The 26,503-nt window shown below is 35.6% G+C and overlaps 1 protein-coding gene across 50 annotated transcripts in view; it reads right to left on the reverse strand.

Annotated features, from left to right (window-relative positions):
• ANK2 (ankyrin 2) overlaps nt 1-26,503 on the reverse strand; it is a 584,559-nt gene that overhangs the window by 42,762 nt on the left and 515,294 nt on the right. For 13 of the 50 annotated variants that reach the window (XM_031664017.1, XM_031664022.1, XM_031664019.1 and 10 more), the window contains 7 exons: nt 23,796-23,898; nt 22,984-23,087; nt 11,163-11,387; nt 8,423-8,577; nt 5,893-6,104; nt 5,133-5,337; nt 2,840-2,936 (listed from right to left, as the gene is read on the reverse strand). In XM_031664017.1, the coding sequence (XP_031519877.1) occupies nt 2,840-2,936; nt 5,133-5,337; nt 5,893-6,104; nt 8,423-8,577; nt 11,163-11,387; nt 22,984-23,087; nt 23,796-23,898 (1,101 nt within the window). Of the gene's footprint in view, nt 1-2,839; nt 2,937-5,132; nt 5,338-5,892; nt 6,105-8,422; nt 8,578-9,560; nt 9,660-11,162; nt 11,388-17,839; nt 17,876-22,983; nt 23,088-23,795; nt 23,899-26,503 lie in introns of all 50 variants that reach the window. The other 37 variants (XM_031664042.1, XM_031664035.1, XM_031664012.1 and 34 more) reach the window with 7 other exon arrangements.

Genomic DNA, 26,503 nt, shown 5'->3' on the forward strand with positions numbered 1-26,503 from the left:
GCAATTCTCCTGCCTCAGCCTCCCGAGTAGCTGGGACTACAGGTGTGCACCACCATGCCCAACTAATTTTTGTATTTTTAGTAGAGATGGGGTTTCACCATGTTGGCCAGGATGGTCTCAATCTCTTGACTTCGTGATCTGCCCACCTCAGCCTCCCAAAGTGCTGGGATTACAGGTGTGAGCCATCACACCCAGCCCTTCCAAAGTCTTATTCTATATTCTTGTGCTTTAGAACATTTTGCCCATGATTACTGTCCTTCCCTGGCCCATTTCCCATAATTTGAAATTATCATTACTAACATTTTTTAATTTTGTTTTTCGATTTCTGCATCTTAAAGTCATGAAGTTTTCTTATGCTCTTACCCTCTCTTTCTTTCAAGTTCCTGACCCACCTGTCTTTTATTCTTACTATGCTAAAATATACATAACATAAAATTTACCATTTTAACAAATTTTAAGTGTACAATTCAGTAGCATTAAATACATTCACAATGTTGTGCAACCATCATCAATATCCATTTCCAGAACTTCTTCATCACCCCAAACAGAAACTGTACCCATTAAATAACTTCCTATTTCCCCCTTACTTCAGTCCCTTTAAATCTCTATTAAACTTTCTTGTCTCTATAAAGTTGCCTATCCTATGTACCTCAAATAGGTGGACTCTTGCAATGTTAGCTCTTTTATGTCTGGCTTATTTCAATTAGCAGAATGTTTCTAATGTTCAGCATAGTTCCTAGCTCATGGCGAGCACTTGGGTACCTTCCTCTTTCTACTGACCTAATTCTGTTCACTGTTTCTTCAATTGTTTGGTAGTTAAATTATTAGTAAAATAACATAATTCCTCCTCATTTTTTGGATATTTTAATTGGCTTTATTTTATTTACTTATTTTTTACATGTTCTCACAAAATAGCTGACTTTTTAAATGCAACTGCTTTTTAAAAAATTTTAATATTTATTTATTTATTTATTTTTGAGAGAGAGCCTCACTCTGTCCCCCAGGCTGGAGTGCAGTGGCGCGATCTCGGCTCACTGCAAGCTCCGCCTCCTGGGTTCAAGCTATTCTCCTGCCTTAGCCTCCCAAGTGGCTGAGACTACAGGTACGTGCCACCATGCCTGGCTAATTTTTTTGTATTTTTAGTAGAGATGGCGTTTCACCGTGTTAGCCAGGATGGTCTTAATCTCCTGACCTTGTGATCCACCCGCCTCGGCCTCCCAAAGTGCTGGGATTACAGGCATGAGCCACCATGCCTGGCCTTATTTTTTTATAGTATTTTTATTTTCATGTAGTTCTGGGGCTTTTCGTAATCTTTAAATTGCCAAATAAAAATTGTATATATTTATGGTGATTTATCACTTCTTATTCTACCCTGTAAGACCTTTCATAAAGTGTTGCCAACCAATAGTCCTACATTTTGTTTGTTGTTTTGTTTTGTTTTGCTTTGCTTTGTTTTGGTTTTTGTTTTGAGATTAAGTCTCTGTCACCCAGGCTGGAGTGCAGTGATACAATCATGGCTCACTGCAGCCTTGACCTCCCTGGGCTCAAGAGATTCTCCCACCGCAGCATCCCTGGTTCCTGGGACTACAGGTGTGTGCCACCATGTCCAGCTAATTTTTGTTATCTCTTTCGTGAGAGACAGGGTTTCACCATGTTGCCGAAGCTAGTCTTGAACTCCTGGGCTCAAGCGATCCACCTGCCTTGGCCTCCCAAGGTGCTGAGATTACAGGCATGAGCCACCAGGCCCAGCCTCAAGCATTATTTTTGAATTATAGACTACATGGATAATTGTTGCTATCCCTCACTACACCTTCTCATTCTATCTTTGTATCTTTGCTCATGTTATTCTTTTTTCCACTTTTATCTGCCTATTAGGTTCCAACACATGTCTCGAGTCACCTCTCCTCAGATACCCTCTCTAGCTATCCCAATTAGAACACCCTTCTCTCATTCTTTTACTCCCTCTAGTCTATACTTCTTATTCAGAACACGTCATGTTCTGGATTACAGTATAGATGCTAAATTGGCAAAACACATTGAAACACAGAACTGTAGACTCAATAGTTGAGTCTCTGGGTGGCTGGAACTATAAACATGTGCCACCACACCCAACTATTGCTATGCCATTACTTAACTATTCGTGCACTTTTATCTTTTCTCCCTCACCCCAAATAGGAATGTACATTTTAATTACTCTCAACTTCAGTTTTCTCATCTGTAAAATGGGCATAACGTCTCTTGCCCTTCTTAAGTCACAAAGTTGTTGTAATGTCAAGTTAAAGAGCGGTAACAATGCTTATCAATCAAAGACCAAACGAATGGGAATTAACTTTAATCAATTGAGTTAACGTGTGCATAAGCAATAAAACTAGACTGCTTCACCGTTTTAAAGACGCATAATACATAAATAAGAAATGTATATAAGAGCCACTGAAGCCTCTAAGCCTTTTAGAGAAACCATGGTGAGATTTGTGCTGCTATGATTCTGTTGGAAAAGTAGTTCAGGCTATTTTGCTGACAACAGGAAATTATCATTCCTAGGGACTTTGGAAGTAGAAAAAGCAGCAACTGCTACTGACCAAGAATCATACAGGCAAAGCAGACAATCACTTCTTTTCCTTAGATTTTAATCGGATTGGTAGTACTTTGTTACTGTATTATCACTATTCTATTTGCTGACAGATCTAGTTTAAAATATTAAAGCAAAGGCAGGCCATATTTAAAATCAAATGAAAAAATAACTTTCAAACAATAAAGAAACAAAATAAAACAAAACAAAGGGCAGTTTTTTTGGAAGGGAACATATCATAGGGGGCTTTTCTGTGCTATATAACGATACCTGGCAGACACGTTTGTCGTAAAGGAAACACATTCATTGACAAATGTTAATGGCGTAGTTCCTGTAATATCTTCCCACTGAGCAGGGGTGGTTCCACCTGAAATAATACGATTGTTGAAAAAAATCAGGCAAAACTCCAGACTCTAGATTCTAAAATAAAGTCTTTGTGGTTCTGTCTGTGTTCACCAGCCCAATCTAACCTCTCAAAATGACACATTGAAAACAAAATGACTAAAACCTACATGTGAAAAAATGACACATTGAAAACAAACAGCAGACTAACACTCAAGAAACTAAGCTTTAGGGTAGTTATTTAAATAAGTGTTTATTAAGCCTTCTTTTTACTTCTATAATAAAAGTAAAAAGCTTTTATTGTAATTGCTAGGCTCTGAAGATAATTTTGAATTGTATACAGTTGATTATTTTAAAATATCCTTTGACCAGCTAAGGAGCTGAACACTTTGTTAAAATAGTGAATATTTTAACTATTCTAACTAAATATTCTTTTGTTCCCATACTTCATATTTTAAGCAATTGTTTTCAAAAAATTTCCTCTCAATGTGCAATAAAAGTTTGGCCCAAAAAAGTTTGTAAAATAGTAAGAGCTCAATAAATATCGCAAGGTAAATGAAAAAAATAAATGAATGTCAAAGGATGACCCCTTTACATTGAAAAATTACCATGAAGGCTGATGGTGACTGCCTGTCTTTCATTTCTACTGAGAAATTAAGATCACATAGATAAGGACAAAATTTTAGTTCAATGGGCTGTAAGAGGAATATATGTTTGAAACGAAGGAAAGTCTTGACTCTAAAGTTTCTTAAAGAAGAGAACAAGTTATCAAAGAAAGGTTATGGAATTTTATTCCAGTAGGCCTTTAAAATACATACTCAGCATAACTATAGGACACAGAAGAATACAAAAACTCAAATGTCTAGGTATTTAAACAATTAATACATTAAATTATTTGTTAATTTTCAAAATAATTTTAATTAAATTTCAGAAATGTTTATGAGAAACCTGTCTAAAGACATTGGGCTGGAATAAATAGAGTAGATGGTGTCTAGGCCCCTATAGTGTCTTTATTTAATCACTATAAGGGCAGGGCATATCACAGATATTCTTCTGCCTCACCTGTTTCACATCCATGACATTATATTGCACATTATAGAAGGTTAACCATATACCTATGGGGCAGGAATTATGGGAAAGATACCCAGAAATGATAGTAATAACCAAAACTGAGCAATTGGGAAAGAGATCATAAGTGAAGCATATGATTTCCTCCCACTCATTATAGTATATATATTTTAAAATTTTGTCTTATAATTAAACTTATGGAATAATCTCACGGTTCTCTATCATAACTACAAGAAACATATTAGTAAGAAGGGTGAATTAAAGAAAACAAAATAAAGGTGAACATTCCGCCAATACTAAAGAGACATGAAAAATATAATTCTAACAATACCAAAACATCCAGGGACGATTACTGTTCTTACTAATAATAGTACTAACATTTACTGAATACCAACACCATATAATTATTGATAAATAGAGAAATTATCAGTTAAATTATTTAGCCCTAGAACACATTATTCATGTGATTTTTTTTTTTTTTGCCTCTCACTATTTGTGGTGGCATTGTTATGAAGAGACTACCAACGTTCTGGGAGTGTCTTTGGAGAGTTTGGTAGCTATCTGAAAGCGACTACACAACCACCAATTAAAAAGACCAAAAATCGGTTAATCATTGAAAATCTTTAAGTTGTTTTTCTAAAGTTAGTTCAATAGATCAATGATAAAGACATAACCAATTCCATAACATAATACTTTGGTTTGAACTATTGGGTATAATTACTTAAGACACTTTTTTTTTTTTCCCCCAGCAGATTTAGTGATCTCTTCAGTGAAGACTTGAAGCCTGAACTTTGGAGACATATGGGTATGGTTTCGAATCCCAACACCACCAAATATTTATAGTGCAAGTTATAAAACTTCTTTCAACCATGGTTTCCTTTTCAGCAAAACGGGGTTGAAGTTTCCTCACAGGGTTATTGTGGAAATTAGAATGACAACGCATATAAATATCTAACAGTTTGGCATACAGACTTTATTTAGTAAATAATAGTTGTTTCCTTTCACCCTTCATTTCCCTAGTTAATTAAAATGTATTCCCTGAATTAATGCATGTGACCCTGCAGACATCTTATGACAAAGGTAATTTAATATTTACAATGATCTAAGTTTCTTTTTTCAGAACTCTCTACTAACACAGTCATATGTGACTCACCTGTTATGCTGCATAGTAATCTTAAGGTTGGTGCATCTCCCCCAAAACCATTCAACATGACATCACTTGAAGCTTTGGGGACAGGAATGGTCATGGTAATTGGTTTGTGGAATTTTCTTCTTCTAGGTTCCAAAGTGACTATAGGGCTGAAGGTAGCTTTATTGCCTAGGATCTTCTTAACCAGCTCAGTGTGCATAGGTTGAGCCTTTTCAAAGTAAAAACATAAAAATATATATATATATATATAAACATAAAAAACATATATATATATATAAAGAATGAATCATTATATTTAATTTCAAATTTCTTACCCAATGTATTTTTTTTAATCTTATAAATAAGCTTGGTGGACGTCAAATATGGCAATCATAAGTTCAGTATTATTACTAAGCACTTATATAAAATTTTCTAAGATCCACGATCTCTGATGGCAGCTCTTGCTTACCAAGAATAATCTGATTCTTTAACAATTTATTTCTCATTTAAAAGCTAATTTCTTTTCTCTCTTTTTTTTTTTTTTTTTTTACAAGAAGAAAACATTTATAGCTAGAGATTAATTTTGGTTAATTGTCCAAATATAAGGTGAATTTTTAAATAGATTAGTAACCAATAAACATGGATTTTGACTTTAGCTCTACTATTAACACTACCTTCCTTTTTGGTATGATTATAAATCAAGGGTAACAGTCCTCGACAAAGCTAATTTTTAATCATTAGAATACAATCCTGTTAGGATCACTTGCCTCTAACACGGGCATACCTGCAGGCCTACGCGGATCCGCTTGGTGAGTGCCCCCTCTGGGAAGACGGCTTGCACCTGGGGCACCACTGTGCTGCTCAGCACACCTCCTTCTGGGCCAATCAGATTGCTGTCCTGTTTGATACGAGACACCACTGCAAAGTACTGTGGGAAGTCTCGGGTGATGATGCGGCAGATTCGTTTCTTTTCTAGGTCTTCCGGGCTATCCAGTACTGAGACAAGAAATGACCCACCTTCATTCATAAAGCAAAGATTTCCTTCTGACAGCATTCTAGCCAACTCATTGACTTGGTTCATAATGAACAGAAATGCCAGCACAACATATTTTTTGAAACAACAGGAAAATTTAAAAAGCAAGGCTATCCTACCACCACCAGAAAACAAAAAATTGCAATATTTCAAGATCTGCCAATATTTAGCTTGCATGTTTCCTTTCTTTGTGAAAATCAGGACTTTCCAGGTCACTGAGAAAGATAAACTTTTAGTTCTAGGTGCAGCATTGCAGGGCCACCTTTGAAATGAGGGACGTGAGGGCAAATATGGAATGAAATGAACCTGTTCTATTCCTGGTTCATGTGATGGAGAAGAAGTTGCTTCTGGACTCCCTTTCTTTGCAAATTTCAAAGTTAGCTCAAAGCCAAGTTATTGTGGTTTTAAGAAGTAACATAGCCCTTTGGGTTTTCAGGGGAATAGTGCAGGAATAAAATCTATCTTGGAAGAGTAAGATTTATGTTTATGTGTTTACTCCCGTGGAAGGGTTGTGTCTGAGATACTCACTGTGGATATTAAAAAAAAATCAGTGATTATGAATTCAGGGTTTCAATATTCCCCTGATGCCATTAACTTTTCAAATACATAATTTAACATCAAGAGGATGGGATCATGGGCTCTTTATAAATTGCATTAGTGTAGATATTCAGGGCAATACAAAAAAAATCAAACTAGTGTAAATGTAGAAAATTTGTACTATGTGGATCACTGAATTTTAACAGGCGATGGAAAGTTGTTCATTTTTAGAAATCATTTACAATTCATTATGAGGCAGGAATAGCAACTATGTTTTTCTCGACTATTGGGCATAGCTAGATAGTAAAAGTAAAAAGTCTCAGTATCTGATTACACATGATTGAAGACTGATGCACTGGCAAATACTAGCCTATATTTATTTTTAAAATTTCCAGACATACACAAATCTTTAACTTTCTATTAATAGATTAATTAATCTATTAACTTTCTATTAATACCCATGTAGAAAGCTCATTTTAAAATAAATAAAGTTAAAGAGTGGACCCCCATCCAAGGGCACGATGCCAATGCTCACTGGCAGTGTTATTGATAAGTCAATATCCCAGAGGAAAATATCCGAAACCTAAATGTCAGCAAAAGGAATGGTTCCAAGAAGTAGAAGCAGCTAAATATTGTAGGGAACAATTTTTATTAATAAAAACCCTGATCTTTTTACTTTGCTTAGAAGATAGTGACTTAACACATCTAGAGGGAATAATTTCTTCCTCCATCCACCCCTTGGATAAGATAAGCCTGGCCTCTATTCTTAGTCAAACCTTGGTAGGATGTAGAAAGAAATAGTAAAGAAGCTATGGTCAGGCTACTCTTTCCTATCCACGAGCCATATCTGAAACTAGTGCCAGAAGACTCAAGAACTTGATAAACAGCTATACTTGCTCTTGAGTATCTAGCTCTATACAAAACTTGGTATGTTCCTGGCATGCAAGCAAAGAACTTGCCCTATTTCTGTAGTTACTTAAAGTTGAATGTGAATTCTACTATTAGGACTAGGACCTTTTCTCTGTGCAAACTATAAGAGCTGCTTTCCTCTTTTCATACTGAATTATTACAACCTTGTATAGCCCAAGACAGATTTGAGATTTACAGCGACTGAAGTTCTAATGGAAAACTAAGTTCCTAAACTAGATGTGTATGTATGTGTATGCAGTTCAACCCTGGCTAACTTCCTGTTTGAATTATAGGTAGAAGATTGAATGAACTTAATTTTCCTACCCCCTTAATAACAGAAAGTTTCAAAATTATAGTATTCTATAACATACTAGTTATGGGCAGATGTAAGTTTTCCAACAGAATAGCTTAACACTTTTTATCAGTATCTTAAATATCTAATGTTTCAAGTTAGGCATTTTTTTAAATCATGGATTTATTATCCAGTATCAGTTCATTTAGTTATGAAACAACAATATCTATTCTATCTCATTTTTGGCTCAAGTTTACACTAAAAATGGAAGCATGCTGCATGTCTTTAATGAGATGTTTGATATCTTAAAGGCTTTTATTTTCCTGAATGTAACAGGAATAAGATTAAGCAAAAGTATTGTGCATTCCAACTCATCATTACAGGAGCAAAGCAGATTACCTGCTGTAGTAAAATACCACAAGGGACACACATACACACACACACACACACACACACACACACACCCCTAGGTCATAAGAAAGAAATGAATCATTTTCATGCTTCCAGTTTAGATTTCTTTTAAAACGCTTCATCTGAAAGTACCTTCATCCATGCCGTTAAGAATTTCATTCAACTCATCTTCAGTGTAGTCACAGAAATGCTCTTTCCAGCTGTCCCCATTCTCACTGCGCAGGACCACCAGTTCCCTTTCCTTTCCTCGAAGAGCCGCAAAGTGAGGGATCTCCACGATCACAGGCCTGACATAGCAATGCAGAACATTCAGTGTGGACAGGAGGTAACCAAGAGCAAGACAAGCACCTCGACTCTGTTGCAAAGTGACCTGGAATTCTTCTTTTGCTGGGGACAGGGACATAGTGGGCCATCCCCTGAAGCCCACAGGCTAGCAGATGGTCACACAGTAGCACTCCACCTCAGGGGCACCAATCCTCAGGTACATGCTGCTATCTTAAGCCAAATAATGTTTCCCTGTGAGTGCATGTGGCATTCTGGAACTTCTCCTTTGATAAATGTAAGTAGAACACATTTAACCAAAAGAAACGTACATGCATATCTATGATGTCTGCCAATCTCCTAAAACATTTTCGACAAGGTGCAAAATGACGAAATGGTTTAAGAGGAAAATGGCTTACACATTGCATAATTTGATGTGTCGTAAATGAGGAGATGTCAGAAAGTTGACTACTTGTGAACTAAAGAGCCATGCACTCATGGTTTTTGGTTGTATTTCCTTCATTCAAGGAAACAATAGGCATGTGTACACAGTGTGGCCCTAATTGAGCCCCTCAGCAGACAGCCCAATTGTGTCCAATGCCTATTATATTCAGGATCCAGAGCATGCACTGCCCTATTATTTTTAGGTCACATTTGTTTTCAAAATATATAGAGGGTTTTGATTTTTGGGTCCAGGTTGCTTTGATACAGACTCCAAATTCATCATAACAACATCATAACTAGCACATAGTACAACTAGGCAGATCTCATGCTTAAACGAAAATGAAGGTCACAGCACTTTAAGGGGAAAGATATAAAAACATCACTCAAAAATAAAAGTCACATACCACAAGGGTCAGAAATGGTCCACTAAAGATAGGTTATACAGAATTTAAATCATAGAGAGGGACATGTCATGGGCACAATGACAAAAAAGAGAAATCATATTGCAGAAGAAGGAGAAGAATGGGGGGCCAGCAGCCATCAATTTGTTTTAAGTCACTCCTACCCAAGGAATTTGGTTCCAGGAGGCCCCAGCTGAAGAATGCGGCTGACCAAACTTTCTCCCTCATTAAGTGGGGGAGGAGCCGTTGGCAGGTGAAGTTTACTGAGTACATCCAAAGCAGCAGTGAAAGAAAGAACATAGGTAAGCTTCAGGTATTGTTTTCTACAGAACCCCAGCGTCGCCAGCTGATCCACAGGGTGAACTTTGGTTTCACACTGCGTTTGGTTCTGCCCCCTCCATTGGTCACAAAGAGCAAGGAACCGAGACCCAGAGTGTGCAATGGAGGCGCGTCTGTGCAAGGAGAGCACTTAGCTGTCCGGTCTGTCCCTAATTAGGTTCACCGCCAGGGCACTAGCCAAAAAGGGGGTAAAAATGCTCCACAAGAAAGACAAGCTGTTGGGAATATGATGAAAACTCTGCCCTGTACAGAGGCCAGATGTTTTCATGAATATTCCCCAACAGATCTGAAGATTATTAAAAAGCCTAAACTACCTGAGCATGAGGGGAACAGGGTCTGACACAGAATATGAAAAGAATCATTGGGGAATTACTCCAAACATAATGGCATTTTCTGATGCAACCCAGAACTTCACAGGCTCCTTGTAAAGCTCTGGTCTGTCTGATTGGAGGACATGAGAGGTGGTTGCTATAATTGGGAAATACAAACACACCCCTTTTCAGGTGTGTGAACATAATTTGGAGCAATCTGCTAATAGTTTGGTCCAAATTACAAAGCTTTAGAACATTTCCTGAGTTCTAAAGCAAGAAATCCTCTTCCCAGTGTGACATCGGCAAAGTAAAAGAGTTCACGATTATTAGGATTTTCTCCCAGTATTTCAAGCACCAAGACTTAAATACAATTGATTTGTTTCAAAATATTTTGAAACTTGTCCCCCACCAAAACTTCATCCTTGTGTTAATTTCAGCTGTAGCTATTCATTTCTGGGCACATTGAAATGCCACTTAATATAACAGCAGCCGTACAAACAAACAGAAGAAAGAAGAAATGCTAAATTCTGCTCAAAATTGCCAAAATGAGCATGGTTGAAGTTAGTCTTGATGTATTTGTCTTAATATAAACTGTGACTAAATAGCCAATGTAATGATAAGGCTCAAGGTAGCAATTTTGATAGCTGAAAAAAAAAATAACATTGATTAAATTTGTAGGTATTCTGTAAAGGCAACATTGCTTTCCAAAGTAAAGATAATGATTCTGTTTCATAACTACATGAGAATTTACATTTATGTTTGGAACAGAGCAGAATTTTTTCTTTGTGTCTTTACCACTTAATTCTCAGATGAGAAAAAAATACCTACCATCAGCTAAAATATTGGTTATTCACATTGGGGGTCTGGCAGCTATTATTACATCCAAAAAGAAGAAGTGGTATTCAACCTGAATGTTTAACTCATTAATGCCTTAAAATAAGAGGCGTGTAAGTGGAGTCAAGCATTGAGGTGCTACTTCCAATTTTAAAAATTTCACTGGTGCTGATCCTCTTTCAAAATGGTTTGACGTACCTTTTTCCATGCCATCCTAGTGATTTCATGTAGAGGACACAAGCTCATCGGTGACTAAGTGGGAGGTTTATCAGAAACCCTTACCCAAGGAACTGAGCACCAGAAGGTCCAACTTCGATCAGGCGACTGGCCAGGCCTTCTCCTTCCACCATTGGAGGCATTGTTGCCAGTCTGTGGCGCTTGACCAGTCGACAGGTGACTCGTGTTGGAGCAGTACATTTCCGAGGTGGAATAATGATCCGGAGCCCATTGTGTCTGCATCCTCGCATAGCACCACCTCGGGCATCCACCATAAAACTAACCAGGAAACTAAAAATTAAAATAGAAGATTAGATATGTTTGGAAATATTGGGCGCAGATGAACAAGCTTTGTCAAGCTGTTTTCCATAATGCTTTGTCTCAAAATCTCTCTTTTTTATTTAAATGCATGGTGGTAAAATGTTTGCTTTTAAAAGTTATTTTATTTTATACCAATGCCTTTAATTCTGTTTTGTTGTTATTCTAATTTTTATATTATTTTAATCTGTAGAGAAGAATTCTAATTTTTGCTGACAATGGTGATATTCAATATAAACTGTAAATTAAAAATAAGCCTAATTGATTTTGAAGGAAAATGGAATGAAATTACATAAAGAACAATTGACAAATTTCCTTTTGTTGTAAATGGAAAGACTTCCGCTTCCTTACGTGTATATCCTGAAAAGTCTACATGTTGAAATAATACAAGGACAAAGCAGAGAGGAAAAACCAAATTGCAGTTTTTCTGCATCCTGTTCCAACATCATCTTATCCAGGATGTAGATTTTTAACTGATTATATTCTAAAGGAGGAGAAAAGCAAAATAATTAAATGTTTTTAATTGAACCAATTTGCTGGTTAAAATGTACTTTTTTACTTATTGAGTAGGAATCTCTCTGCCATACCATTCTAATTTAAACGAGGAGTGGGTGGATAAGGAACAAGTAGACCCCTCTATACACCATTTTTGAAGTGAAATTTCAGGCGTGGGAAACCCTGGCCTCATGCAGATGGAGGATATCCGTATCATCTGTATCATGATTTTTCTCAAACTGTAATAAATTGAATGTAAAAATTATAGCTAATAATTTAGAAATGTTAACAGCATCCCTATTAATTTTTCTCCTTTTCTTCTAGGCTAATGGTTCATGAAAAAGGAGAACTATAATCCAGGATGACTTGGTTTGTTTAAGTGTACCAAGAGAATGGGTTTGTCTTAACTTTGAAGTTGTTTCCTTTGGGATGGTCTTAGCAGATCCTGATTCAGGTTAATTTGAATGCTTGTCATTTGGTTAGTATTAACACTCATTAAAGTCTCCCAGGCACTTACCGTGTCAAGGAGCAAAAATTAAACAGCACAGCAACCTAAGGGTTGTGTACACGTATACAAAGACATACAAACTGTGTGTATGCTCTTTCACAAATTACATTAGTGTCTTTTCACATTTTCATTGCATTTGCAAGATCTTTACACCAAAATGGGAAGAGGAAAGCAACATATAGGTGTATCATGGCTCCGCTTATAATCTGCTGAGCACAGAACCAACTGGATTTATCCCACCTAGATATTGCCTCCACGACAACATTTAAAACATTTGAAAGGTATTTTATCAAAGTAAGTTATGGGATATAAACACAAAACATTTATGTTATTTTTTAGATAAATGAAGAAAAATATCTTAGCATCTTCTTCAAAGCAGAACACACAACTTATTAAACATGCCATTAAACACAAATCCTGTTGCTAGTAATAAAAATGGGTGCGAAGGAGCCCAGAGTGCCTGTCTGAAGCACGTCATGCAGGATGAGACCACAAGAGGCAGCACAGTCCTTCCAACATGCAGGGGCCAGGATAGACCTTCCATTCATACCTAGCCCGCTTAAGTTTTCAGGAAGGAGTAAAAACTAGGAAGTACAATCAACAGTTCAGTACTGAAGTGTTGATGTTTCTGGTCTTTACCAAAACATAATGAGAAAATATTTGCCACTTTTCTTATTACTAGTCTTCAAGTATGAATTCTTTAAAATTTTCTTTTTCATTTGACTTTTAAATGAACTATTTGTTGCTCAAAAGAATGAAAATACTGGTAACACTTCTAGACAGATATAAAGTTTTCCTTTCCATTTTATTGTTCTTATTTGAGTAGGATACTTAGATTGGTTTTTGTAAAAAAGTAGCAAAAAGTGACAAGTTTAAACTAGTGCTGCTTCCAAATTCATTGCAATATTTTTGACTCACTGATAATTAAGATTAATATTTCCTTTGTTTTTTGTTTTTTTTTTTTTTTTTTCATCTTTTGGTTACTGCCTCCATTGGTGCACAGACAGGAACTCAAACCTAGTAAGTAATTATTATAATACATCTGCTTGATGTTATCAATCCTCAGTACTATTTATACCTTTGAAGGCATTTAAGACGTTTCCACACTCATGTTGTGTGCTATAACCTCTCCACTACATTTATTCCATTGATGGCTTATGGCCTATATAACATGGAGCCTGGATCAAAGAACATGTAGAGTATCTTCTGGTGGCCCATTCTCTAAAGAGTGAATTGAAGTAGCTAAGTTCCTGACTGTAACAATGTTTAAGTAACTACAGGTTAGATTACTTGCCCTGATTGTGTCATTGACTGTGTCTCTTGAAACCCTCTTTTTGTTCTCACTTGCTCTATAATTCCATTTCTATGCTCCTTTTCATGCAATATTTGTTAATCTCCTATTAAGTGTCAAGTGCCCTGCTAAGAACTGAGGATACAGAAAGAAAAGACATAGCAGCTGCTGCCAAAAAGTTTATGGTCTAAGCCCCAGATGTCACATGATGGTTTTGTCATTACTTGGAACTGCTTACTTTCCTGGTCACTGAGAAATGACTAAGTCCACACATAGGAGCCATAAAAGTGCCATAATAACAGTGAGCATGTTCTCCATATTTCTTCCTGTGTCCTCTAGAGCCTGGCACAGTGTGGATGGAGCACTTAGCAGGCAGTCAATAAATAACTGTTGAATAAGCGAATGTACAACACAGTGAAAAGGGCAAGATGTGAGGAGCTGTATATATTTATATCTAAGGCTAACATAGGAGAAAATTTAATTCTTTAGTCTCTGGACAATCAGAGCAGTCAGAATTCATTCGAATCACTATATTCAGAGGTAGGAAAGCGGTTGGGAATGACTATCCTTAATGTTAAATATTCTTCTACAGGCGTATTCCTGCTCTAATATATATAGAGAGACCTAATAAATTGATTTCCTTTGATAGAGGACTGGTGGAAAATGAGAGTAAGCAAAAACCAGAAGTTTGAATTTAACAAAATAAACCGTTTTAATAGAAGTGAAAATTATATGAAGAAAGACCAAAAATGGGAAAATCAAAATAAAAGCACTTAAAGCCTGAAGCTGCAAGCAGATAAATTTACCTATAAGAATCTCTGTGTCATTGTAAATCTGGAAAGTAATATTTAAGTATTGCACAAAAATCCAAAGCAAATTGGAAAAATTAAGGTGCCAATATGCATAATTCAGAGAAAAAATAATTTTTGTTTTCCTTGAGATAGGGTCTCACTCTATTACCCAGGCTAGAGTATAGTGGTGTTATCATAGCACACTGTAAACTCGATCTTTGGGGCTCAAGCGATTCTCCCATGTCAGCCTCCCGAGTAGCTGGGAATACAGGCAGCATCACTGCACCTGGCTAATGTTTGTTTTTTTTGTTTTCAGAGATGGGGTCTCCCTATGTTGCTCAGGCTGGTTTTGAACTCCTAGGCTCAAGCAATCCTCCTGCCTTGGACTTCCAAAGTGCTGGGATTACAGGTATGAGCCACCATGCCCAGCCTAAATTAAATTTTTAAAGAAAACAAGGCTTCATGTTTTTATCAAGTAATTAAAGGAAGAGACACAAACCAAAAAAAACCCACCAAGCTGTAGCGAGGAAATTTTCTTTAGAAGAGAAAGGGAAGAGAGAGAATAAAGTAAAACAGAAAGATGTCAAGAAAGAAATTAAAATATTGGAAGATATGAAAAAGCTAAATATTAATAGCCAAAATGAGTAAAACTGTTGATAAAATCTAGCATGAAAATACTCTAAACAAATTAGACTCAAATAATGCAATTGCCAAACAACTGATAAAAATGCTAAATTTACAAAATTGCATAATAAAAGAAGTCTTTTCTTTAAATAAGAAGGAATAGGAAAAATAACTCAGGTTTATAGCTAGGTGCTGATGAAAAGTCTGTTGACAATAGTCAGTATGCTTATCAGTTAATCCCAATAGTTGATAATATAAAATTAGGTAAGCATCTGAGTATTTTCATTAAAAATATCAGAATACTCAAAAGCGCCACTATTTGGACAGGTAGTAGAGTTAGGAGACAGGTATTCCACCACGTAAAACACAACTGCAGATAAGCAAAAAACAAATTGTAAGCAAACGTACTTTTATGTACCACAGGAAAATGAGAAAGGTTAGAAGGTGTGAGTCGCGAGATGCGTCGTTCACATACTAGAGTTGACTGAATCAATATGATTTTTCTCATGTTTGCAGGAGATTAAAAATGGGACAACATAATCCCTATAAACATTTGGAGATGAAAATAATTGAAGTAAAAACATATAATTAAATATGTTTAGAGGAGGTGGTAATAGAGATTGATGGCTCTGCCTGTCATCTATGAGCTTTAAGATTGAAGCCTCACCTGGCAATGAAAAAGAATCCTGTTACCACTTAAGGTTGTGGTGAGAAATCTTGTGTGGGTAAAGCATACGGAATTCAATAAATGCCTGTTCCTATCATTTTCCTTTCTCTACACTTATAGGATTTTATGTATTTTAAATATCTTTAAAATAATACAATATACCACTTGAAAAATAAATGGGGAAACTAACCTTTACCTACAATGAACCTGGAACTATGCTAAGTAGTTTAATATGATGATGAAGTTTGTATTCGTTTATGAAGTTTACTTAAATAAGATATAAAAATACCATTATCACAAAGCACAGGAGAATGCAACAAGTACCATGCTCTTCCCTGGGTCTAGATATATCTCTATCTTGAATTAATGTTGTAACCTCAGGTAAGTCACTAACGTCTTTAGGTTTCAGTTTTCTTATCCATAAAATGGGAGACTTCTACTAAATAGACTCCAAGTTGCCTTCCAGTATTGAAATTATATGCACAGTTTACTGTTAACTAGGTTGGGAAACCTACTTAAATCTTTCATTTCAGATGCACTGAAAGAATTCCTAATTGGAAAATAAACTGCTATTACTTCAGGAAATATATATTATTTTTGCTTTATGGTTAAAACAGCTGTTTTGCAGAAAATGTGTATACACACTGCACTAAACATTGACTTAAGACTGTACATATAAAAAATATCATGTAACACTTAGCTTTGATTGCATCTCTTACTCTCCAAATGAAATTCAGCAATCATGCAAAGTAGAAACTCTTAAAAATTTTCTAAATTGTGAGATACAATGTTATCACAATTTAAAAAGAATAAAAGCGAAAGCAACCATTATTATGCAGATGACTTGCCTACAAATACACAATTTGATTAGCTAAACAGTACATGCTTCAGAGGAGGGAGCAGAAAACCATGATCCAGTCTTTTGAGGACTACATCCTCCACCCCCAAAGTTACTACTCCTTTAGTTTTATTTTTAATTCATTGAGGACCATGGGATGGGAATGGGGAGGAAATTGCAGCATTCAGAGTTAGTTGAAAGAACAGGAAGAAAAAATCATCAGAGTGCTTCAGTGATCCTCATATACATAGCAAGAGGGCCTCAGATTAAATCCGATTTCTGAGGTACTGTGAGAAAAACCATAGCATGAGCTCTTTCTCCTCTGTAATTCCCTTAATTCCTTCCTAATCCTCCAAATTCTATAAACTTAAACATTGCTTGGATATGGCTTTGAAAAAAGTAGTTCAAATTTGTTAAAATCACCAAATAATTATTTATCAACCACTGTGTTCATGTATGGAAAGACAATAGCGTGCATTTGAGAAAAAGTATAAGGATGTATATAAAAGTTTTCAAAAATAAAAATATAAAACTGTATTTTTTATAGACTGATAATTTGTAGTACGATAATGGATGACTGTATAATAAAAATACTATAATTATCAGTCTAATAAGAACCTTTAAAAATAACGTTAAATAAATAACAGAATAATGGGTATCTTCAGAACACCGACTAGAGTCATTCTGCAGTACAATTTCTAAAATATCAAAAGGTTGCATTTATAGCAGTATTAGCAAGGAAATGCACTATTAATACACTTTCAGCCTTTGCCTCACCTAGAATATGGTACTTAAAATAAAACTCAGAACAACAAAAAAACCCTCTTAAAATCATAACCTTTAATAAAACCTTAAAATAGCTCAACCAATTTGCATAATTGTGGGGAACAACATTTTTCATCTCTATGTAGCACTTTTTCTCACAAAAGAAGCTGGAGATGTGGAGACCCGTGACCAAGACAGGCAGTCCACAGTAAGTCTGGGACAGCCTCACTTTATCTCCACTGAAATTAAAAATACCACTTTCTCTTCATCACAGAGAAAGGGGAATTCAGCAATAGCCACAATTTGGAGAACATCAATCTTTGTATCTCTTTGGCTAGGTATCTTCACACTAAAGCATCCTGAGGCAAGGAATACGCAGAAGGAGATGGCAAAAGGGGGAGAGGAATAGGCAACATGTTCAGAGAAAGAATTATGCAGTAGTTCACCTGCTGTTGTCACGATCAAGACATGGAGAGGCGCGGCTGCAACAGAATAGATACTTTAGCATAGAGAAGGAACGGATAAAGTGAAATATAAGGAAGGAAATCAGAAGTAATTTATCATTTATACACCAATACAGTATTCATTGAAAACAAATGGAAATCCAAATGAGATATAGCTCGAGAAGAGCAAGGTATGGGGGCTTTGTGGCAACTCCCAGTTTAGGGAACTGGGGATGTTATAAAATCACTGGATAGGGGTTTGTAACCTTGGTCAACATCGGCTTGTGAGGGCGTTTAACAAAGTCTGGGTGTCCAAGAAGCTACAGAAACATCAAGGGTTATTATGATGAAAAACATAAAGTCTTTGATTTGATGAATACAGTTTTGATGCAAAAGTTTTTGTTTTATACATTTAATACTTTAAAAATAATGATAATAACTTTTTGGGCTATCACAGAAGAAATGCAAAAAGAAAAGGTACAATTTAAAGCATAGATCAACAACAAACACTAGCATAAACCATAAGGCAGGGTAGGTAATATCAATTACCTACTAGAGTATAGCAAAAAAAAACTACGCAAACAAAGTCTTGGTGCTTCTGTCAATACTTTATGTCCTGCTTTAGAGATTGCTGTCCTCCTCATTGGTCATAATGTCTAATCCCACATTATAGTTCTACCTTTCACTCCTTTTCTACCTATGAGTCTGTTCTTCCGTAAAACCCTCCATAAGCTTTCACAAGATTCTCTTGTGTCTTCAACTCTAATGACATACAAAAGTATACATGCTTAATGGACCAGAAATCCAACCTTACTAAACACTTGTTTTGCTACTTATTATGCGAAAACTTTCTTCATCTAAAAGAATTTACCTTCATGTATCTAAAGAAAACCCCTAGGGTGTTGTAAAATACATGAATAACTAACTTAACTGCCGTACATATTAGATAAACATTAATATTGTCAAGTGAGAGCCTTGACTTCCTTGCATTTCAAATATCCCATTATTTGAGAGAATATCTTCAAGATGATTTTTAAAATATACTGTATTTTTGGAGCAATTTTAGGTAAACAATAAAATTGCCTTCAACATGTTTTTATGAAAAGAAATTCTTTAAAAGACCACCTTATAGACCTCAAGTTAATGTAAGACTATGTAGGACATTTTAATGAATTGACATTTAATTGTTGGCATTTGACTGTAATTAAAAGACTACAAAAACTAAAGTCCTTTGGAATAACAATATTTAAGAAGACTTACAAAGCTAGCTACTGCTAAGAATTGTGCCTTACATCTTCTAATTCCTTATGCACTTATGAAATGAAGAACAATTGTAAAATTAAAATTCTTGCCCAAGATTATGTTGTTATGATCATGACTAGGATACTAGAAATAACTGTTGATCAGAGTCATTGCAAATGTGAAGACAACACTTTAAAATAAACAGCAAATATTAGTCTTTCTTTTGTCAGGTATGTGCTGTGTGTATTGAGCAGAACAGATTTTTTAACACTGATACTGATTTTTTAATCACTGATACCTATTGTTCTCTAGTCATGAACATTCATCATTGGAAACATAAAGTAGAGGTAAAATAAAATCACCAATACTGCTTGTTGGTAGAAACGGTGTCTTCTATTAATGTAAAATCCCTTTATTAAGTTTAAGAGAACATTATATGTACAAATCAGTGGCGTGTGCATAAAAAGTTAACTTTATTATCACCTCTATCAAAATATCTGTTTTTTGGCTGGGCACGGGGGTTCATGCCTGTAATCCCAACACTTTGTGATGCCGAGGCAGGTGAATCATCTGAGGTCAAGTGTTCCAGACCAGCCTGGCTAACATGGCAAACGCTGTCTCTACCAAAAATACAAAAAATTAGCCGGGCATGGTGGTGCACGCCTATAGTACCAGCTATTCGGGAGGCTGAGGCAGGAGAACCACTTGAACTGGGAGGTGGAGGTTGCAGTGAGCCAAGATTGTGCCACCGCACTCCAGCCTGGGTGACGGCGTAAGACTTCGTCTCCTTTTTTTTTTTTTTTTCTCTTACATTTTGGGTAGATCTTGCAGTGGCTTAAGAATCCACTCAATTAATTAAAGAGAAACTAAGTTTTTCAAAAAATAAATGAAAGCTACTATTTAGGAACCTGGTGTATAATGAATAAAATTACAAAAAATCTTGCCACATGACATGGTATGATGAGTGTTACTCATATACATTAATATCGTGGTAGCTTTCAAATACCAGGACACTCAGAATCATTGAGCTTTCAATAGTAATAACCCATTCTGTTAGAGTCATCAAATGCATTGTGTTTGTTCAAACACTGGAGACACTAATAGAGAATAATTTGCCTGATTAAAAATAACAGTAAGTCAAACATTACTATTGTGAATTGAACCACGTTGATGCTGCCATTTAGAGGAGTCATAATACATTTTCCTTAACTGATTTGCAATTTGTGAAAGATCTGGAACATGTGTATGAGGATTGTACACAATACTAATAGCTATAATCTACTGAGCACTTATTATTTCCAGGCAAAGTGCTAATTATTTAAAAAGCATTTAGTTATTAAAGCTCCCCTATGGGATCAATAATATAACACTCATCTTATAGATATGGAAACTGAAACTCAGAGATTTTTATATAACTTGTGCCTGATGTCACATATGAGTGTGAGTGACAGGATTTAATTCTGATAGGTCTGACTCCAAAGCACACTATTAACCACCATGTTTCTCTCTCTTTACAGATTAAGTGTCTTCTAACTTTAAATAACAACATATAGTGTGTTTCCTAAAGGCAGGGGCTAGATGTTACTTAGCTTTTTTCTTAGTACCTGGCACAATGTCAGGTACTTTGCAGAATTACACAAATGTGTGAAGAATGAATACATAAGTAAATAGAAGAAACAAAGAACATTTGAGAGAACCAGGTATACCTTAATTAACTAGCTCTCTCTAATAACCAAAGCCTTATTAAGCAAAGTTTTTCCTAACAGTTTATATAAAACATCTGTACTATTGGTGCTTGTAGAAAGTATCAATGCCAGGCCTCCAAAGTATTGGTCTGGGTTGAGGCCTGGGCACTAGTTTTTTTATTTTTATTTTTTTTTTGGAGATGGAGTCTCACTCTGTCACCCTGGCTGGAGTGCAGTGGTGCAGTCTAGGCTCACTGTAACCATCACCTCCTGGGTTCGAGTGATTCTCCTGCCACACCCTCCTGAGTAGCTGGGATTACAGGCGTGCATCACCACACGTGGCTACTTTTTGTAATTTTAGTAGAGATGGGGTTTCACCATGTTGTTCAGGTTGGTCTCAAACCCCTGACCTCATGATCCGTCCACCTTGGCCTCCCAGAGTGCTGGGATTACAGGTGTGAGCCACTGCGCCTGGCCGGCACTAGTATTTTTTAAAGCTCCTAGATGATTCTAATGCGCAGCAAAAATTGAGAATTATCCAGAGTCAATATTAAATGCTTGAGATTCATAGGAAAACTGGTTTATTAAAGACTATGAATTTAAAGATCTTTATCTTAACACATAATTCATCTTTAACTACTGGATGCTGTTGGTTAATCGTAAGTAATGCACCATAATTACTTATAGGTGTATCTAGTTGTACACAGTTGGGCTGTAATTGAGGTACTTAGACTATTTTACTGCCCTTCAGTAATGAAAGAACTTCTTTTAAAAGTTCCTTTTTCAAAATATAAATGATTTATTTTGAAAACTGAAGTATTGCCATGCACTGATTCTTTTGTAAATTCAGTTATTATTAGTCAATTAAATTTTACCTAAAACCATCTCATCACTTTGTAGGCTGCGTATGAGCTTTAAAAACCTCATTATTATTTCTAGATTCTTATCTATGATCCTACAACACTCTACATCCAGGTCTCTTCCTTCTTACTTACCACTGTGAAGAAGTTCATTAGCAGAATGTAATGTTGTATGTTTTGAGTAACTTATAACTTTTTTTAAAAAAAAAAGTAAGTAAATTTGAATGAAGTGTAATTTGTTTTTTATTCTCATGAATAAATCTTGTATCAGGAACTAGTCTCTACTTATTTAACAAGGAAAAGAGTATTAGGATTGTTTTCAATAACTATGTAACTAATGTTATTGTATGAACCTTTACTTAGTATACGATTAGTTGAAGAAGTCTAAAATTTTTAACTAAAATATCTTGGAACTCTTTCCTGAATAAAGAATATTTTAGAATAATAAAAATAAGAAAGAATCTACTTTTCAAAATAGTTCTGGGATTTATGGATAAGGATTTGAGGATAATAATTAAAACCAAAATATTGCATTTTGATATATAGAATATAAATACGGCTTAAAAATAATTAAATAAAAATAGAAATTTTACATATAATTATGATATTACTGTATTATTGCCAGCTAGTAATATGTAAGGAAGAAATTGGAAGTGTTACAATTTAAAACTCCTTAAGGAATTTATATTCCACATAATTGAACACCTTAAGAACAACTTTAAGTATGTTTGAAAGTATGACTCAAACTCCTATTTTTTAATGAGTTAATAAAAACAGGCAGCATTGCTTCAACAGTGATGTGTATACTCTCTGAATGACTTTAAAAAGATAACTGAGAACCTGACTGGTTGCATTCAAATTCCCTTTTTGTTTATATCCCTACTTCAAACAATATATAAACTCCTCCTTATATTTGTGTGATTCAAGCTTCTGTAACATTATTTTAAAAGCATTAGAAAGGCATTTATTTCATTGAACCAATCAGTTAATCTTAATAAATAGAAACTTTCTAGAAATCAAATGATTCGGCCCCTCTTTTTAAGATGTCTTAAAGACAGTATGTGAATAGTAGGAAGGCCACCAGTATATTCCAGTTAGGTAGCAAGCTCTTTGACGCAATTCTACTAGTTGTTCTAAAACAATAGTCAGTTTTTTTTAATGCCGAATTCAATCTTTTTTGCTGGTTTGTTGGTGTAGATATAGAGTCCATGGTGGATAAAGCAATGTTATTTACAAGTTTAAACAAAGGGCACCTCCACTGTAAAGCTAGCCACCAGCTAAAGCTACTGGACAAAGCTGTTATTTTCACTCCCATCTCTTTTTACCTCTTGATCAGGATACATAATATTGATTTACTCACCCTGAATGAATAGGACTGGAAGAAAGAGCTACGTTGTCTAAGTTCTCAGTGCCCCAGCTTAGGCGATAAGAATTCCTTTCTGCCTCCTTGGCTAGAGTTGACACCTAAACACAAAGAACACTGGATTGAATAAAAACACTTTGCTTCACTTAAAGTAAAATATAACGAAGTACAAAAAGTGGCATCACTGGAAAGTGGTACAACCTAGAAAAACTTCCACTTAAAAATAAAAAACCAATGTATTTACAATGAATCTTTTAAAATGCATTCTCTTTTAAACTGCATTATTTAAATAGATTATATAAGATTACATTCACATAATTGTCTTTGAAGAGAGTAGGTATCCATCTATTTCCCTATACCCAATCCACCAAAAGTGATAAAATCATAACTAAAATTAAAATATTCCAGAATAAACTTTAAGCCTTTCTGACAGCTAACAATTTTAAATATTGAAAGATATAACTTAACATTTACCATTCATCTTATACCTTAAATGCACCCTACCTCACTTTTTCCTTTAATGGAGATTTTATTTTAAAAATATAATGTTCATATATAATCTCCACAGAAGAATTCAATATAGCTGAAGAAATAAGCAGTATGCTTTTTCAGAAAAACACTGCTCATTGAAAAAATCTAGTGAACATTTTTCATGTTTTAGGAAAACCTTCAAATCTCTTATGCTAGCTTGTCAATTGAATTAAGAATGATTTTGGGGGGATTAAAAACTTTCTCAGGCCATTTCTAGCATCCAATAATGTTAAAAAGCTCTCCAGAAAGCAAAGACATGAAGGCAAAATGTCACATACCTGGTGACTGGGAATCACAACCGAGTCATCCATCACGGCACTGTCCCTCAGGTAGGAGGCATGGCTCAGAGTGTGAGACCTGTCGGAACTGAAGGATCGAAGGCTGGTAGGTTGGCAGGAGGCCATGGCATATACCAACAGCGGTAGTAGGGTTGGGATGACAAAATGATGAGCCGAGCAGGAGAGTGAAAAAAGCGTGCTATTAGCTAACAGCGCAACTTCCAGGGGGACACAAGTCTCTGTGTTGTCCTACCTTTTTGTCCAACAGCTGAACTAACACATCCTTTGACAGGCTCCTACCGCTCAATGGCAAGAGCACAAGGGAATCCAGAAGTTAAAATTTGATACTCCTAATCTGATTCATTTTCTTCCCAGAAATGTTTGAAACCAGCAATTGTAGTTTATTACTGCCAGTACAAGAAATTCACACAGGAAATAATTCCAGGATAGATTGCTTAAATCTGTGTTAAATGTTAATCTCCCTGCAACTAAGAAAAATATTAGAGGAAAGTAGACAGCCCTCAGAGAGAAGAACAAAATGAAAGCCCAGTTTCATTTTCGCTCATTATTTTCCATTCTCTCTCCATGCCTCTTTCTTCTCCTCTCTAAACTGTGAATGACTGAATGTTGGTGCATTCCCCTGGAAGGTACAGAGTGAAATGAACTGTGGCCAGATGCATGCTTCCTGCGGAAGTGGAGTTCCTCTTGTTTGTCTCTGGTGACTCCAACAATGCTATTATTTCAAACGAGAGCACTGTCCCCTTTGCATGTCCTGTGTGTGGTGAGTGAGGCACCAGAGTGTTGGTTGCCGTGGTGATGAGATGCATGAGCACAAGAAACCGTTTCTAAGCTCCAGCTCAGAACACAGACACACCTGCCAGCACAAAGACAAATTGCCAATGGCCACTGACCAAAAATGAGGTTTGGCTTCAAAATGGGATTTAGGCCTTGATGAACCATGCATTACATTTTTGAAAAATCTGAATTTCAAAGTTCTAAATTACATACTCAAATGTAACAGGTAAAACTTGACATTTGCATAGATGCAATCTCATTCCTTTTAAATCAGTTTGTAAAATCAGATGACAGATTGATATCTTAAATAAGTTATATTTTATACACTGTAGTTCAAGTATTAAAGATCTGTGTTCAAAGTATTAGCCCAAAGCCCATAAGGGAAAAAAAGAGATACGCAAGCTTTCACAATATTTATAAAAGCAAACTTTCATTTACTTTTAGCTAGTAGGTGTTTGGCCAGTGAAGCACTGTAGAATTATGGACTAAATGTTAAATTAGCATATTTATTAGTATAAACAATCTTCATTTTGCAAGTATATTTAATTTTGTAAACCATGTACTATCCTATCTACGAGGTGTCAATATAGACCGCATCAATTGTCTTTGAGGAAATCATCACTTTGCAGGTAATTCATAGTAATCCAGGGCCTCCTCCTTCTTATTTTACATGTAGGTATATTCCAAAAAAAAGTCTTAAAGGGTAAATGACAATACCCTTTAAGTATTGGGTATATAAAAAGAGTTGGTTGTCTGATCCTTGTGTTTATACATATATAAATCTGTGTTTACAATAAAACAAAATCTAAATATAACTTGAGAATTAACTATTTTATGTTATGTAGACTCTTGGAGAAGATTGAGGCTCTTGACAGAGCCTTAGAAATTTCATCAAGAGTTTTAGCTCCAGCATTTGGAGGCTACTTATATTACAGATGGCTTTACATTCAGCTTTTGATGGGGGTTTAGATTATTGGGAAAAGTTATCTCAGCAAAAGCTTGTCTCGGTGGAATCGATGATTTTTTTTCCTGCTGTAAATCACAAAGATAGCTAAGATCCACTTGGATGTGTTTTGTACCAGGTGGCACTAGATCAGCAACTCTTAAATTCTATTCACCTTTATTTTGTTTTGAATTTGGCCAACGAAGGGAAAATAGTAGAGGAGCCAACCTGTTCTATTTCTAATATGGCTTGTCTATGGGCTCAACTGTCTTCTGGAATAGCAGAAACACCGGTCTCAAAGGGAAAATGAAAATTTAGCTTGAATGAGAACAAACTGAATGGTAAATAATGGTACCTCAAATAAAACCTTGTGACATGGCTGCCAGATTGCAAAGGTCTAAGCTTTGAAAGAATGAATCAGGTCTCAACCGCCATTCTCAAGGAGTGACTATGGCTAAGTAGACAACTCTATTTCAGGAATGTGGTATTAAAGAACCCACTGGGCTATGAAAGTAGAGTCGCACTTTGCAATCAGTATATCAGTCATACAAGTGAAAATCTGATATCAATTTAGTTGATACCTGAGTCTATCTCTCAATTGGTTTTGTACTGAGAGGAATAGAGAGGTGTTGGTGTTTTTTTTATCTTTCCTAAAACCCTGACAGGAAAGAAATACAGAGGGAGAAGAAGAGAAAGAAGGAGACAAAGTGATATATAACCACAAAAAATTTATTAGAGAGAGAAAGATATTAGGATATGTACACAGAGAGTGAGAAAAGTTGGACAGAGAGAGGAAGCAACAATGAATAAGTCAAAACCATATATCGGAGTGTCTCTACCTTTCTATGGGTTGTATTCTAGCTTCCTCTACTTACTTATGCCTTCTGAAATACTAATTGGTTGTTTAATCAATGTGTATCATTTCTAACTGCTTTCTAAAAAATGATGTCGTATAATCTACTTAAATGAA

The sequence above is a fragment of the Papio anubis genome, chromosome 3, assembly GCF_008728515.1.
Source record: "Papio anubis isolate 15944 chromosome 3, Panubis1.0, whole genome shotgun sequence".
Classification (NCBI taxonomy): domain Eukaryota; kingdom Metazoa; phylum Chordata; class Mammalia; order Primates; family Cercopithecidae; genus Papio; species Papio anubis.